Source organism: Vicugna pacos, chromosome 1 (assembly GCF_048564905.1).
Source record: "Vicugna pacos chromosome 1, VicPac4, whole genome shotgun sequence".
NCBI classification, from domain to species: Eukaryota; Metazoa; Chordata; class Mammalia; order Artiodactyla; family Camelidae; genus Vicugna; species Vicugna pacos.
Genome location: NC_132987.1, coordinates 40,072,488 through 40,089,286, shown reverse-complemented (window position 1 = coordinate 40,089,286; position 16,799 = coordinate 40,072,488). Strand labels below are relative to the sequence as shown.

The following is a 16,799-nucleotide window of genomic DNA, read 5'->3' as shown; positions in this document are numbered from 1 at the left end:
CATTTAGTGGGTCCTAATGCTGTGAAATGGAGAGGTAGACAGTTTCCCATTGCTTATTACTGACACACTGGTATTTGAAAACAGTCAATCTCTTAAAAACAGAAACCAAATTTATCTTATCTAGCTATTTAGCCTCCCACTCTATGCATTAGCCATGCAGAGGGAGAATTCATGGATCTCCTGGAGAAATGGACACATGGTAATTAACTGTGCCGGGTTTAGTAACAGGCATTAATATGAGCAAGCCAGCCAAACTATTTCATAATTGAAGAGTATCTCTTAGAAAATGAAAATTTAATTTTCTTCTGCTGCCACATTCAATTTCTCAGTGGACAGGACCCAGAGGCCACATTTTCTAGTGAATATGGTTGAATTACAATATGCAATACTTATTAAGCATTCATTTAGAATTCTTTTAAAATATTCCTAAATAACTTTGCATCCTCACAGGATTAAAGCATTTGGAGATGCTGCAGTTAATTCATAGAATTTAATAAGGGAAGTATTAACTAGGTACTGAATTTCTCATATTATAAAAAGGAATTTCTTATAAAATGCAAGGAAAACATACAAAATTAAAGATAAAAGGTCACTAGATGAGAGTTTAAATCTGATTTAGTGATTTTAACTTAATTATTAATATTTAAAAGTAAATTATTCTTTTAGAGTTAAGGTACATTATTCATAAATTAAATATGTAAATACCAATTATCATATATTTTTTAAAATCTTGGTTTTATTTGATATTCATTGGCTACTTCTGCTTGAGAAGATTTGGAGTGAAATCTTTCTAAATAAATGTATTGTCATGGAAAAGTTATGCAAGCTAAATATCTTAGCCAAAAAAAAACCTGGGTTATGTGTACCCTAAGTTTTACATGTAAGCTAAACAAAAATGACTATGTATTATATGTGGTTATACATGATGAATATACAACATAAACATAATGTGTATATATATTTCTAGCCAAAAATGTTTACAGTTCCAAGAGCTCTCCTTCATTAATATAAGCAAACGTCAGCTAAGATTTTGTAAAATATACACTTATATAAGATATAACTTTTCACTGACAGTTCCTAAGATTAGAATAAATATGAATGAGTTAATGAGTTTTCAGTAATTCCATATTAATACTAATGTCTTATTTATCACCCTTCAATATTCATACTAATTAATCATATTTGTACAATTTTCTTAATACAGAATGAATACTGGAGCTGTACTTCCACACATACACACGTAGACATATTTATAGGCTGTTGACTGTGTGTCTTGTTGTCTAGCCCAGAATTTACACATATGTTTATAAATTTGTTGTTTGTGTTTCCTGGTCTAGCTCCCCTGTCAGGTTTTGAGGTATTGAAGGACAGAAAGTAATCAAGGACAGAATAATATCTTCAGTTAGGTTTGACTTCACAAACACTTTCTGTGTCTCTAGGATGGGTGTGAGAATTGACTTTACCCTAGAAGAACTCACAGAAGGAAAACAAGACCTATGAAAAAGATCATCTTACTGTGGGGTGGTAGCATAAGTGTGTTGTCATACAGGGAGATGCATAAGGGAGGCAAAGTGAGGGTCACCTGCTCCATCACGTGGCTCATGGAAGGCTTCCAAGAAAAAGTGGTGCCGGAGTTGTACCCTGAGAGCTAAGTAAACAATACCTGGCAAAGATATGTGAGGAAGGCACTTCAGGCCACTGCAAAAACATGCCTAGAGATCCAGAGGCATAAAAGAGCATGAAGTCTGTAGCACAACTACAGGCACATGGATAGGACCTGCTACAGAAAGTCTGATGTGGCGGGTGGCCAGAGATAGGGTTGAGGGAGTGGCAGTAGCCAGAACATCAAGACCCTGCCTGGATTTTATATTTGCAGCCACAGGGAGAATGTGAGGCTTCTTCCTGCTGATTTAGTGTTGCACCTTGGCCCCCAGCCAATGACTTGCTTGCACTTCTTCCATCAAAGTTGACGATGATTTTCTCTCCAGCTATTATCAACTTTAAATATTAATGGCATTCAGAAGACTGTCAACGCAAGTGATATTCAGAGCCAATCTTGAAAAATCTTCTAAAATGAAGCTAAGAAGATTGACTCACATCTGCAACTAGGTCTTGGTAAGTAGCGCTGAACGAATCGGTTAGTGAGCCTGTGTCTCTGGGTAGCTCTGAGTAAGTATGAAAGAATGATTTTTAAAAAGAAGGAGTAGAAGAGGAATAAGGAGAAGGAAAAGGAGGAGAGTAACACAAGACAAAATTCAAAAGCACTGACAAGAGTTTCTCTGAATCAGAACCTTCATCGATACCCCTCGCTCCCTGCTATCAGAAGGAGTCACACAGGAGCCTCTCACCTGGGCAGGTACACTTCCACTTTTTGCTTCTTCACAGAGTTTGCCCATTCTTCAATCAGCTGTGCTTTCACCAATGGCTCCAGACTGGCCAGTGGAACTTCCTGTCTGGACAATACCAGCATCATACTTATCTCATCTCCCTCATAGGGTATTTCCAGGACTTGGTAGATACCACCAGCTTCATTGGAGCCATCACTAAATTCCCCTAAAGAGAAAAGAAAGGTGATAAAAAGCCCAGAACAAAGCTTAAATAAAAAGTTTAAATTTGTTATAACTTTCTTCCAAAATAGTGTATAGAATATAAGAAATTCAGGCATCTAAGAAGAGGGTTTATTTTAAAGTAGACCCTGAAATTCAAGTGAATCCTCAGCCCTACAGAATTTACTTTATTTTTGGATCCCCAGAATTATTTCACATGTGTCATAGCATGCTTTCTAGATTTACTTTTTATTTTTAAATGAGATACTTCAAATGAAATATATATATATATATATATATTTCATATACATAAAGGATACCATTAGAAACCATGAAAAGTCCTGATTAGAAAAATAGAGCCCTGGATCCAAGTTGGATGTAAATCACATTGACCAATATCCACCTGATTTCTAAGAAGAGAAAACCTGACCACGTAACACCTGGTCTTCCATTATTACAACAGGTAAAAATTTTGACACCAAGGTAGCACAGCCAAAATGAAATCTATTGCATTCTGCAATAGTTGCCTAGATATTTGCGGTGATTAAAACCTCCAAAATAGGTAATTAGGTAAATTAGGCAATTGGCTTTGTGTTCTATGAACTTAGCTAAATTGACCAGGATTTCATTATAAAAAAGTCTTTAAAACAAATGGTTCTGCTACTACTTAAAAATTTCCCCCATTTTCAAAAAAAAATATATAATGCTTTTGTTCTGAATATTTTCATATAATTGATCTCAATCCTTTAGACATCACATGAAACATTTTGGTTGTCAAATAAATGGGTATTTATTTCCCTTTCTTATTTTGACTGTTAATTTGATTTACTGTGATTATATTCATTTAATTTTACTATTTTTCTTTAAATAGACTAAAATACTAGTTCTAACATTTACTTAGTTTTTAATTACATTTCTGCTTATGACAATAAGTTATTACAGTTCAGTATGGTGTGCAGAAAGGATGAGCAACATAAACTCCTGAAAAGTCCAATGAACTACCCTGGAAAATAATGCCAAGGATGCTGACTTGCGTCACAAATTATAGACTCTCAGTGAAACTATGAATGAATAATTATGTTTGACCATACATACACAAGTCTGAAAGCAAAGTTTTAAAGGAATGCTTATAATTCAAAAAGTGGTGAGGCGTCCAAGTCAAGAGCTGGGTGGAACACAAGGTTCACGGAAAACCACCCCAAAGCGAATGATTTTTCTGGAGTAAATCAGAATGTTCTTACACAAGGTCAGATATTTTCATGTGAATAAAGCCATTCTGTGGGTGTGGTCAACTTTATAAGTTAAAGAAACATATTGGAAAACTGTCAAAACATATAATATCCACTGAGGATCTAATTAAGAGGTCTTTGAAAATGGAGCCAAGAAAACTGAATTGTAGCCCAAACAAGACTGACACGAAATCTGAGTAATGAGTATTTCATGTTCTTTCTTAGAAATTTGTGGGTATACTGCAAGAAGAGAGAAATAAAAGCCAAAATGTCTTACCATAATAAAATTCTCCTTGTTGATACATCATTGGAATTTGGACTTCACTTTCATCATCTTTAGTGAAGGAAAAAGTCCTGGTATTCTCAGGTCTAAATTGCGACTTCCAGCTCCCCTTGAAATACACAGCGTTGATGAGGGCCAGGTGAGTGGCAGCATCGAAGTCTCTTGGGGATACCAAGTCTTTCAACAGACCTATTTGGCAGAAAAATGAATGGATGAAAATTCATATTAAATCGGAAGGTGAAAGGGAACCAAAAGATAATCAAGCTACTATCTGATGGCGTGATTAAGAAAAACTTTATACTCTTACTAAATTTACAATAAAAATTACAAGTATCTTATTTTCAAAGGAAAAATGTTACACACACTCACACAGACTCAGAGCATCTAAAACACCCACACCACCTAAAATAACACTACTAGCATTTTGACATTTGCACAAACTACAGAAACACATACAACAGAATCTCAGGCTTCTCTGCTTTCTAGTTGCAATGATGCATGTAAAACTCTTTAACACAGAATAAGGACTCAATAAACATTTCTAAGTTAATTCTTAAACAATATACATGATGAAAATGTCATCCAATTCAAACCTTTCCCCCCATGTACATTAGATATCTTTCTCCTAAATATAACAACTGCTTTTGACTAGTGGAAAACGATGGGTAAATAGCTAGTTTAACTCATAATACCTTATTTTCTATCACTTGAAATATTCCTTTCCAAATCTACTTTGAAAGACATTGGGACTTTGCTGGTTGTTGAAATTGTTTAAAAAAGAGTTTGGAAACAGATAGCTTTTAATAATTCAATTTAATGCAGGTGAACTATTATTCTTAATTTATTCTTTGATAGAACAACTGTGTTTCTTTTATTTTACACTGGAATCTCGTAGTGGACAAGACAGGACCAACATCTGCTCTGTATTCTCTCATTTTATTAGTCATAGCCTTTCTTCAGGTCCTTAAGGAGGTGCCTTAGCGTTTCGGGGATTAAAGGACAAAAGCTATGGGAGCAGGGGCTTTTGTTGTTTCAACATAAACTTTACTAGATTAACTTATTTGGGGAGTTTTGACAACATGAAATAATTTAATGAACAGCCATAATAATCTACTTGCAATTTGGTCTCATTTTTTAGATTCTACTTTCAACTATTTTGTTGGTAAAATTGGAGAATTCAAATAGTAAAATATGAAACATTTGGAAAGTTTAAATACATTTTAAAAATATGATTTAGAAATACAATTTAAGACAAGTCCATCTTTTTTCAGTTTCTCTCCATTTATTTGGGCTTAAAATGGGTGCTCTTTTTCAAAGGAATCCTGTATAAACCTTTTGATTACCAAGCCTGTAGTTCAAAAGTTGACAAACATCTTTAAACTCTGATTTTTAAACTCTCTCTTATTCTATCCTAATCATATTGTTGAGGGCCATCAACTCCCATTCTAACAAGATCTAACTTATTAAACAGTCAGCTCAAGCAAAATTCCATACAGCAGTTAAGATTACTATAGCGATAAAACACACCAACTGGAGAGCACAGATTTCATACCATCAGTGCCAATATTTGCCACATGCCAAAAGATTTAACTCCTTTCTCAAACGTTTATTCACAAACAAAGCTTCTAAAATAGACTATAATCTACGCAAAACAATTAGTAGATACTCACCAAAATGCAATCGGATATTCAAACTGTAAAAGGAATGAGGGGGCAAATAATTTCAGAAGTAAAACAGAGGTAAAACTAAGACATTAGAGAAAGAAAAGAAACAAATGACATACTATTTGTGTGATTCTCCACCCACTTATTGATACGGTTGGCCACGGCTACATTTTGACTGAAGTCCACATGATTTACTTCCGCATTAAAGTACTTTTTCAGCATTTGCACAAACTCATCATTGATATGAAATCCATTTTGCACAAAGAGGGAATTGGCAATTTTCATTACATAGTGGCCGTCCTCAGCAGTCGCCACGTGAGAAAGATCCTTCAAGAAAGGAAATTCTTCCCCTGCAAAGTGACAAAGGACAAGTTTAGTAGTGGAACAGACACGGTGAAAGATGAAGGAGAGTGGAGGAGCACTGAGACACAGCGAGGCGGGTGAAGAGAAGAGAGGCCCAGAGGGAAAGCACTGGCTTATTCCCCACGTGGACGTGGGAAGGAGATTCCAATGTTTGTGCTGCTTCTAGACGTCCGATTTAATTTTCTGCAGTTGAGTATTATCAGCTGATATTATTTTTCATTTTAATTGATTATGTTGGTAGAATCTACAGAGTAGAGATATTTGGGTTGTTTCCTTTCAAAGTCCTTATGTTACTTTAATTAAATTTGTCTTATTTTATAACTGTCAGAAATAAGAATTAAGTTTAATTACCTAGTTTAAAAATCAAAAGAGTCCTTTAAGTTTTGCTTTCATTAGACTTCTTTTTTTAACCTCATAACTCAAAAATCAAACAGAAATTGTTTGCGCTCTCAAATTTTTAATGAGCTAATCCACATGTGTATTAGAAACATTAAATAGAAATTGCACATCATGGCAAAGTGATCACAAAACAGAAATTTGCTCCAATACAAAAATGTTTCATTAGAGAAAATTATTGGATGCTACATAAACATAGCAAGATACAGTTGATTTTAAGTAAGTTTTTTTGATATTCTTGGAGAATAATGTTCTTTTTCTTTATAGCACTCATCATAGTTATAATTTCTCGTTATTTATGTGATAATTGATTACTAATGCCTCTCCTTCAAAACCGGAAACTCTCTCAGAGCAAGAACCATGTCTGCTTTTGATTGTCACAGTGAAGTTTATTTAAAGAATGATAATAGATATTATTCCTTTAAATTAACTCAGCCAGGGATGCAGCTAGAAATTCACACCTTTCTTGGGTTTCCTAATGCTTCTTTTATTCATACCATCACAGTGAGATCATTTTTTTACCCTCGGTATATACTGCTGCCTCGGGCATAAGGCAACACAACTGAGTTGAAAGTTAAAGTCAAATCATCTTGCGAAATCAAACCTAAGCACACCTACCATTTTTCAGGCTGTCATATCCCATTGAATGACGGATTTCTTTCAGGGTAGACCCTTGGGCTCCAAGTTCCATCATTCCCATCGCAAGGGTGACACTCAATGGAGAGAAAAGAATATTTTCATCTTCTCCAGCAGCTCGAAGATGGTTATACATATTCACCGACAACTCAGCAATGGTTTCATCAGTGAAACTAGTCCCTAAAGCCAAACTTTGTAGAAGCAGCAAAGAGAAGAGTCCAAGGAAAGCCATACTGGAATAGTTTCAAGCCTGGAGAATGATAATTTATGTATTAGTTACTAATTATTTCAAAAAAATGGAGTGAAAGGTAAAAAAAAAAAATTTCTTGGCAAAGTTGTAAAGCAAACCAAAAGTCTTTAAACATACACAGTGTTAGTGTCTCTATAACGAAGGCCCCAGTAAAGGACTTGTTGGAAGGTCCTATTAAGTCTATTAATAGCCAAATGAGCAAGTAACACTGCTAAGCTCTGAGGATACTCCCAGGAACAAGAAACCTCTTGTCCTACCTTCACGGGGTTGAATATATACAGGTGCCTTTTCAGCAAGCAATTGTAGGTCATGTTTGGTGAGGCAAATTTATCAATTTTCATAGCCTCACCAAATATATTTTGGTCGCGACTTTGAGACAGTTTACTCCAGCTTACACTAAACTATGTAGGTTCAGGACAACTAAAATGAAAACCAAAAGATATTTACAGGGTTTAAGATCAATGAGTGAAGTTAAGCATTTGAAAATACCGCTTTACCCATTTACTGCAATTTACAAAGTGAATGCACCATGCAGCTGGGTTACCAACTAGTGGAGAGGGATCTGACACACACCTGCCAGGAGCCCCAGTTTATTCAGCCGAGGCTGCAGAATCCACAGGAAGTGGTAACCCAGAGAAAAAGCAGATTCAGCACGTCCTTGTGTGGTTTTTCCCTTACACATTGGTTCCCTAGGAGGCTGCTGCCCTCGGTGACAATCTCTGTGCAGGGAGGAGCCTCCCTCCTACAACCCTGTCCTTCCATACTCGGCCTTACGTTACCAGCTCAGCTTACACCAATGAACTCTGGTTCTATTTAAATATCTGTTTCTAAATGTCAGGCTTATCTGGTTCTCTAACAGTTTTCTCATGGGAAGAGAAAGCAGTGTCAGTGCCCAACTATTGCAGAATAATAGTCCTGCCTCTTGGCACACTAGCGTTCCACACGCCCCTCTCCCCACAAACAGTCTAACTGGTACACGCTGGGGACCGGATTGCCTACTGTATTCTCACGCTTTATCTATCACTGTAGGCATTTTTCAACTGAAAGCTAAACTGCCTTTTCGAACAATTAAGTTGCTTCCTTGTTCTTGATATTTTTTTAAAAAAAAAATCATCATTAAAACAACAGGTAAAGTGATACTGAGCAAACACATTTGGAAAATTGCATTTGAATTAGCACGAAGCAGTAACAGTTCCCATCACCCCGTTAACAGAGTACAAACACATTTAACCTAAAAGCAGCGTGTTTCCAACAGGCTTTTGAGTCAGAACATCCTAACCAGCCCTGAAATATTTCTAATTCTAATTTCAGAGAACTTTGCCTGGTCACTTTGCAAGTTCTTCACATTTTAAGATTCTGTTTCAGGTATTAGTTTTTTGTCTGAGAAGTTCCAAGTCCCCCCGCATTCTGCCTGCCCCCACCCCTACTTTAGTATTAAGGTTTAAATAACTGTTGCTTGTTTAGGAAGGTAAAGCCCAGCCTGCATGTAAATATGAACTCTCACAACCCACGCTGTGAGGAGGCCAAGAATGGCTGCTGGTGGGGGATGGAGTCTCTGCTACAGACCCCACCATGCACGCAGCATCGGGACAGAAGCCGGGGCCAGAGCGCAGCTGCCTTGCTGGTCCACCGGCTTCCGCCATCGATGAGAGGCTGCTGTGACACTCCCTCTTCCTTCGTCCTCTCCAGGGAGAGAGGAAGTGGAAGAGATGATTTTCCTCTCTCTAGTTTCAGATGGAAGAAATTTAGCACGTGCTCTTCTAGGTTGAAAGAGAACTTGAAACATAATCAGTACTGAATACTCAGGATGTAATAGTGCTTAGGGGAACTCTGAAATCCAAGTCAGGCTCAAAAGCTCATGCTCTTACACGTGTCACTACACTGCTATCTGATATGCCGTCTTACATTTTACCCGGCAAAGACCCAACCCTGGGCCTCATTACTTCATTTAATGTTTCCTGGTACAGGACCAAGAGATTAAAGTCACCATATGCTAGTAGTATCTGTCATTCAATAACACAACTATTGGGAAAGCACTGCATTTTATACAAGTACTAAATTTTAAGCTAATAAAGAGATTTCATTCATACAAAACAAAAACTAAACTATTGCCAACCAATAAGCATTTCAGAAAGTAAGGCCAAGTCTATTGTGTTTGTAGACATTTTTATTTACACATGTATGTACCATGAGATAATCATCATAGCTGACAAATGACGTATGACCTGTGACAAGTCACGTGCATCCTCTCAGTCTTAGCTTCCTCACTCACGGAATGAAGATACCAATCCCCACACTGAACAATTATGAAAGAAATAAATGAGACAACATGTCTATTTGAAGCACTCACTTTAAGGTATAAGTTAGACTAATAAAGGACATTATCATTAGAAAGTATGTTTCCTAGGTCTGTATACTTTCAAAGTCAAGCAAGAGGCTACTGAGCCAAAAGGAGCACTTTATCATTCCTGTCAGCCCATGGAATGTAACACCATTAGCCATTCACTCAGCCAAGACCGACAGAGGTATCAGGAAGATACCAGAATTCATAAGGACAGGCTCTTATCTTCAAGGAACTCACATCACTGTGCAGCAGTACATGATCTATTTTTAAGAAAAGAGAATTCTTTTAAGAATCAGGAGAAGGGAAAATCATCTCCAAAAATGCACGCGCATGGAACAGAACAGTACATTCAGTGGCCAGGATATTTACTGACTCAGGTTAGGAACCCCTGGTCTACAGCAGAGGGTCCAGCAGAAAGAAGCCGTGTTTGATGGAGTCACAGCACTGCCACAGTCCCTTACAGGGGGAAAGGGATGTCAAAACCACTGATGTCTTTTCAAGCTTCTAGAGGATTCCTGGAAAGAACACCCGTATGCTTGTGAGAGAGGGCTCTTCCTAGGGGAGTGAGCAGCAGGCGCACCGACTTACATGTCCTCTAGGAAACTGGAAGCGTATGGCTGTGAATGGTGGGAGGGGTCATATCAGAAAACTCCTTGATAAGGATTTAAAGAGCTCTGCTCTGGAAACACATTGTATCCACAGCTAGGTGATCTGTCCTTCTTTTGAAGGCAAGATTTGCAGCGTGGAAGCAACATGCCCATTGCTCACCTGATCCAGCCTTGCTGATCCCACCTATTCCACCCCTGGTCCCCGGCCCTTCACCTCTGCGGCCTCTGACCCCTCCTCCTGGGTGGTTTTGTTTTGTTTCCCGGAGGAGAGGGGACGATTTCCTGTCCCCTTTCTGTCTTCTAGGTACGGGAAGTCTACTCCACGGGTCTACTCCTGGCCCTCCTCTCTCTCTGGTGCTCGTCTCACTCCTCCTCCTGAACTTCTCTCAAAACAAAAAGGTACTTCAACTATTATCCCCATTCATATGATTCCCAAATAAATAAAATCCTAGCTCCAGCTTCACTTTTACCTTCACTGCTGATGTGCATCGCAAATTGTTCTTGGGATATTTAGGCTTCAACTCTTGCCACCACTTTAAATTCAAGGCAGCTCAAACAGGAATCTTTGTCTTATCAATCAAACCCACTCCTTTTTATTTCCTAAAAACATCAAAGCCTTTGACTCTTTCCCATCTCTTTTCCCCTTATGGTCAACGAACAGTTAACACTTACTCCACCCTGCATCCCTGGCACCTCTCCCAGACCTCGTCCCACGGCCTTTCCCGTGTCCACGGTGGCAGTTTTCCCCTGGCTGCATCCCCAGGGACTACACCAACGCCTCTCCGCCATCCTCTGAAGCCAGGTTACCGCCCACCTCAATCCGACACCGCGCATCCTCCAGATGAACCGTCTTGAAGTGCTGTTATGAGCAGGTATTCCTACACTTACAAAACCTTAGGCTCTCCCTCGTGCCTGGAGACCAAAGCCCCAAATCTTTGGTCTTGAACATAACCCCCTGCAGTGCAATTCAGTATTACTTTCTACCCACTACTCTCCTCCATGGATCCTACAGTTCTAGCCAGAATCCCTTTTGCAATACATATCCCAGAATTTCCCTCTCCAGTTGCTGGCTTGTGTAGTTTTCTTTCTGGAACTACTTCAACCTGGTTCCATATGTTCAAATCCTACCCACCCCTCAAGGTTCTGCTCCGTTTCCTTTTCCTTTATGCATACCCTCCTGGTTTTCAGTTAAAACACCTATTTCTCCCTTTTCTGAAATCTTGGCACATTTTATCTCTACCTCTCTGGTAGCACACACCGCTGCTTCCTTCTATTACAGATAATCCCCTACACGTGTCATCTCCTTTCCTAGGCGTTTTGGAGGCACAAATGGGAACGCATTCAGCTTTTATATCCCAGAGTAATCAGAATAAGCAACTAATGCCTTACACATAGTAGGGGCCAAATAAATATTTGCTGAATTGATACAGCTGAGATGTACAAGCCCACAATGTTGCATTAGAAGGAACAACAAGAGAAGCTGCTGCTTCTGAATTCTCGAGGCTAATTTAATCTGAGCCCACAGGCAGTAGCTCATTTCCATTTTTTATCCCCTTTGATAAAGTGTTTCCTTATTGAGTCTGAGACTCTCTTTCCAGCCTGACAAAGTAGCACTGTCACCAATGCTGGCATAATGCAATGGCTGGACACGGGATGCATTAACAAACAAGTATACCACCTTGAGAAATCACAAAAGGTGGTACCCAAATGCTACTGTATTAACAGTAGTCTACAAAATGCCAGGGCCCCACCATTAATCATAATCTTCAACACATTCTAAAACGAGTTACTCTCACAAGGAGTATTACTTTATAGACTCATTATCTTCAAGCTATGGAATAAAATCCCTTTACATAAAAATAAGGGGCCGCAGTACTAGAATAGTAGTAGACAGTGCTGTGATGCTAGGAAAGGCAAAGGCAGTCGAGCTATGAATAAACTACCATTAATTCTTGCCCTTCTCCTCCTGCTGCCAGTGGTCCATGTTGTGGGCATGTGTATGTGAGTGTCCTGCTTCAGAAAACACTTCACTGAAACAGATCAGAGAACTAAATCTTCTTGTAATTGAGGTATGAGGAATCACAGAACTAAAAGCTAGCACAATAAAAAGAATAACTTTTCAAAAACTTCCTGAGTAGTTAATTTAGAGAGAGGTTGATTATTCATACATACAACCTGTTGCTTTTTGAGAATCCAGTTATTTGACATTAAAAAAAAATGGTTTCACAGTTGTGAGCTGAGGGAAATAGAGAGGTGATATTTAGATGATGAGACAAATGGATGAAGAAGGTCCTCTCTCCACGAAGGAACAGTGATAGGAAGGAACTAAGGAGGGATGCCTACTGCAGAGAACACTGTCTTAAAGCCCTCTGGACTATTAATCCTCAGATTTTTGCATGTAAAGGACTAGTAATCTTTTAATTGAGGGAACCATACAGGGTTGCTAAATTTTTATTTTGCCAACTAAATACATTGGGATGGGAGCAAAAAAATGAACAAAAATAATGCTTTTTACAATCACATGAAAGAATGAACAAACACCCCAACATAAAAATTAGACTGTCCTTTAGGTGGGGATAAATTAGGGGTTGGGGATTAACAGATACACATTACTATATATAAAATAGATAAACAATAAGGACCTACTGTAGAGCACAAGGAACTATATTCAATTTCTTATAATAACATAATGGAAAAGAATCTGAAAAGAAAATATATGTATAACTGAATCACTTTGCTGTACATCTGAAGCTAACATTGTAAATCAACTACACTTCAATAAAAAAATTTTAAAAAGATTGTCCTTTAAAGTGGATATATTTGAATTCATGATTTTTTTTTTCCCTCATGGGTAGGCACTGGGTTAATCTGTGCTAGTAGATAAATCTTTTGTCCTTGAGCTATATACAAAGAACTGCCTGTTGGATGCCAAGCAGTACAATTAAAGGCAGAAGAATTTGCCAAATCTCTCAGAATAAATCATAGTGTTTTTAAAACAAGAAAAGGTAAATGACCCACGCATGATTTGTGATGGACTATTGTTCAAGTGCTAAGCTGTCAGAGCTTCCTGATAACTTTCAACATTTGCTGTACACGTGGGTGGAAAGTCAGGGGTGTGGGGATGGACTAATCTAATAATGGAAATAAATGGAAATGTAGAGAATACACCAGGATTCTTGAAATATCTTAAGATTATATTTTCAATCATAAAAGCACTAAAAAAGGTTTTGATCAGAAAATGCATTATGAAAAGGTTCATATCATGTGCCTGATAAATGATAGTCCAATGTAATTCAGAACGATAAGAAGGCTTAGGTTGAAACTCTGGTTTTTGAGGGAATAATACGCTATGGTACAAATAAACATACTCCACTGTGCTGTTTTTTAAAACAAGTGTATAGTTTTTCCTTTTAAAATGTTCTTTCTCCTAAAAAAAAAAAGGTGTTATTAAATTGAGACATGCCTTAAAACCAAGTGGTCAGAGCCAAGGAAATAAGAGAAACAAAGAGGTTTAATTCTGTAATTGCAACATCTATGGACTTATGATATAAATGATTACTCTTCTCATCTTGTTCTTTCTTTTTCTTCTCTCTTCAGCTGTTTCACTCATTTTGACCCTTTTCTATACTCTCTTAACTTAAGAGTTTTCAATAATATACACTTTTATGTTCTTTTTCCTGTTCTACCGAATCAAGAAAGCTTATCAGGTATCTCTCAAACTAGGAGGAAATGGCAAGGTAAACCAAAGGAGCAGAACTATGGAGACAGTAACTATAAAGATTTAATTTACCACACAAAAATTATAAAAGGCTAGGAAATGGACCAACATGATTACTGGGTGTCTTCAGTGAAAAACTATGCATTATCTAGCATATACCCTTTCAGGTTATCTGACTCTGTGGGTTTGAACCCTTCACTGTCTTTGAACGATTTTACAACTCTCAAAATTGCAGAGAATTGATAGTTATGCAAAGGATTCTTGTCTATAAAAATGCACAGTGTATATGTATGGTGGAATGCAGTTGATTATTGCCCTGTGGATATTGACCAGTTTTGCATCTGTCAAGCAAATGTAGTTCAGTATTCCTGATAGGTTTACATATTTATCTGCTTTTTGGGTTCTTCTATGAATTGGCTGTAACATTTTAGGGTCTCTCATTAATTAATGAGCTAAATAAAATCTTTGATATCTGTTTATTTTTTTGTGCTAAAATCAAGATTATAACCTTTTAAAAAATAATTTTCCTTAACCTAATTTTTTAAATCCTTACAACTAGAAATTTTTCTGTTAAAAAATGTTTATTTTTGTGGGATACTCCAACAATCAGAATAGGAAAAAGCTGCAATATTAGTCTTTTTATAATACCTGAAATTTCTTTAATTATTGGTTGAATTGGTACTGTGCTAGTGGTACCTCCAAGTGACTTGGCAGAACTCTTTGGCTTGGAATTCCTGATCACATGGCAGCTAGGGCTGAGGTGGCTCTGCTACACATCTAAAGTTCTCAAGTATTTTGCATGCATCCAAGAAGAAAGTTGGGCCTGGAAGAGTTTATGGTAGCAAGATTATTTAGGGACTAACTAGTCCTGGAAATGTTGAGAGACAACCAAGGGAAGCTATGGTGCCAAAACACCCCAGAATTTCTCAAGTGCTTTGGCATGTATTAATATAATTAATATACATTTCTCAGCATCAAGGGGAGGCTAATTGGAATGAAAATGAACTGTGCCTAAGCAGATTCCTTCCTTTGGCAGTACTCGAGGTTTCCAAGGAGCTTTTAAGTTTTCCCAGTGACCTCCCTGGGCCAAAACATCATCTATCTACTAGGAGGTACGGATATTTCACAACAAAGATAACCTCTAAGGGAATTGTTTTGACTCAATAAATAGATGCTGAATAAATAAATCTCTGGCTAAAACTTTTCCTACCTTAGGCCATAAGAAATTTCTTAAATTAGAAGCCAAAATGATTGATTATTCTGTATCATTCAAAAAGCTAGAAAATGTGGTCCAACAGAGCTTTCTGCAATGATAAACATATCACATATGTGTTCTTGTCCAATAAGGTAGCCCTTTGCCCCTTGTGATTATTGGGTTCTTGTAATGTGCCTAATGCAACTGCCACATTAGTGGAGCAAGAATTTTAATTTTATTTAATTTTGAGTAATTTAAATAGCCACATGTGACTAGCAACTACCATATTTGAAAGTGCAGAGCTAAAAGTAGGCTAAAGGGATCTACTCTTCATAAAACTGGTTCTTGACCATAATACAAGTGTTTAAAACAAAACCAGAGAAATTAGTAGCATGCACCTCATAAATCATGTCTCTTAAAAACATACTCCCTTTCTTCAGGAGATCTCAACTGATAAAAAGGCTCCATTTGGAATTTCAGAGGCTTTTGGTTCATGCTGGTGACTGTTGAGGAAAGCAGTCAATGCCAGTATGTACCAGTGAGCTGGCAGGTCCTCAGCCCTCCTGGAAATATGATTTGGTCTTTCTATAAAATGGCGATGAATAATTCTGTTTGGCACAACTGGGGGGATGTTGTACTTGCCAGCGAATGACTTCCTTTGGAACACTGTCAGGAAAGCTAAACAAGTGACACGCAAGCCCTGAGGCAAAATTCAGCGAGTAGTTTCAGAGAGACAGGTCAAAACGTCATCATCAGTCAAGGTCAAGTGTGGCCCAAGGCCATTTTGGAACAGAGCCAGACACTAATGGTCTTTGCTTACCCATTAATGGTTTAAGAAGTCCCTATGCTTGCTCTCCTCCCCAGCCCCAAGGTTTAGCTGTTTACAAGACTGTAGAATGTTCCTGCTAGAAACACTTTGTCCAGTCCCTCATTTTATAAGTGAGGAAACTAAGTCATTCGGACTGAACACCTTTTTGTACACAAGGGATGTTTAATGACAGATGCTATAAAAAACAAACAAAACAAACAAGAAAACTTCAAATGTGAATACAGAATTTCATTCACTCATTCATTCATTCATTCAATAAATACCTTGACAACCACATGCCATGCTCTACACTAGTTACTAGGGATACAGAGGAGAACAGGGTGACACAAGAGATGTCTTTGTGATCATTTTTCTTCACGTGTTAGGTGTACATTGTTCGAAGAGATATTATACTTTTCACTCAGAGCTTTCAAAATACTGAATTTTCTAATTTTTCAATATGAAAATGTTGCTTGTGTAATAAAGTTTTTAAAAGTTGGATGTGTCCCTGAAAAAAATCTAAAAATACCCACATGTAAGGTTTCGTCTCAATTTATTTGCCCACAGAGGGAGTAGTAGACTGGCTCATCTTGTGATCATTCACTAACACTTGAGTGTACCCTAAAAGGCTGAGAAATGAGCTAAAATATCCAGAGAAGTTATTTGGTGAGCCAACCTAAAGAAAAAATTCAAGATTTTCAGATACTATTATATATAAAATAAATAAACAACAAGTTTACACTGTATAGCACAGGGAAC

The 16,799-nt window shown here is 37.6% G+C and overlaps 1 protein-coding gene across 2 annotated transcripts in view; it reads right to left on the bottom strand.

Moving 5' to 3' along the window:
• Nucleotides 1-16,799, bottom strand: part of SERPINI1 (serpin family I member 1) — a 74,273-nt gene that overhangs the window by 26,180 nt on the left and 31,294 nt on the right. For both annotated transcript variants that reach the window (XM_006200838.4, XM_072960448.1), the window contains exons 2-5: nucleotides 7,100-7,367; nucleotides 5,842-6,072; nucleotides 4,053-4,247; nucleotides 2,349-2,553 (exon numbers count right to left, since the gene is read on the bottom strand). In XM_006200838.4, coding sequence (XP_006200900.1) covers nucleotides 2,349-2,553; nucleotides 4,053-4,247; nucleotides 5,842-6,072; nucleotides 7,100-7,349 — 881 coding nt within the window. In that variant the 5' untranslated portion in view covers nucleotides 7,350-7,367. The remainder of the gene's footprint in view (nucleotides 1-2,348; nucleotides 2,554-4,052; nucleotides 4,248-5,841; nucleotides 6,073-7,099; nucleotides 7,368-16,799) is intronic.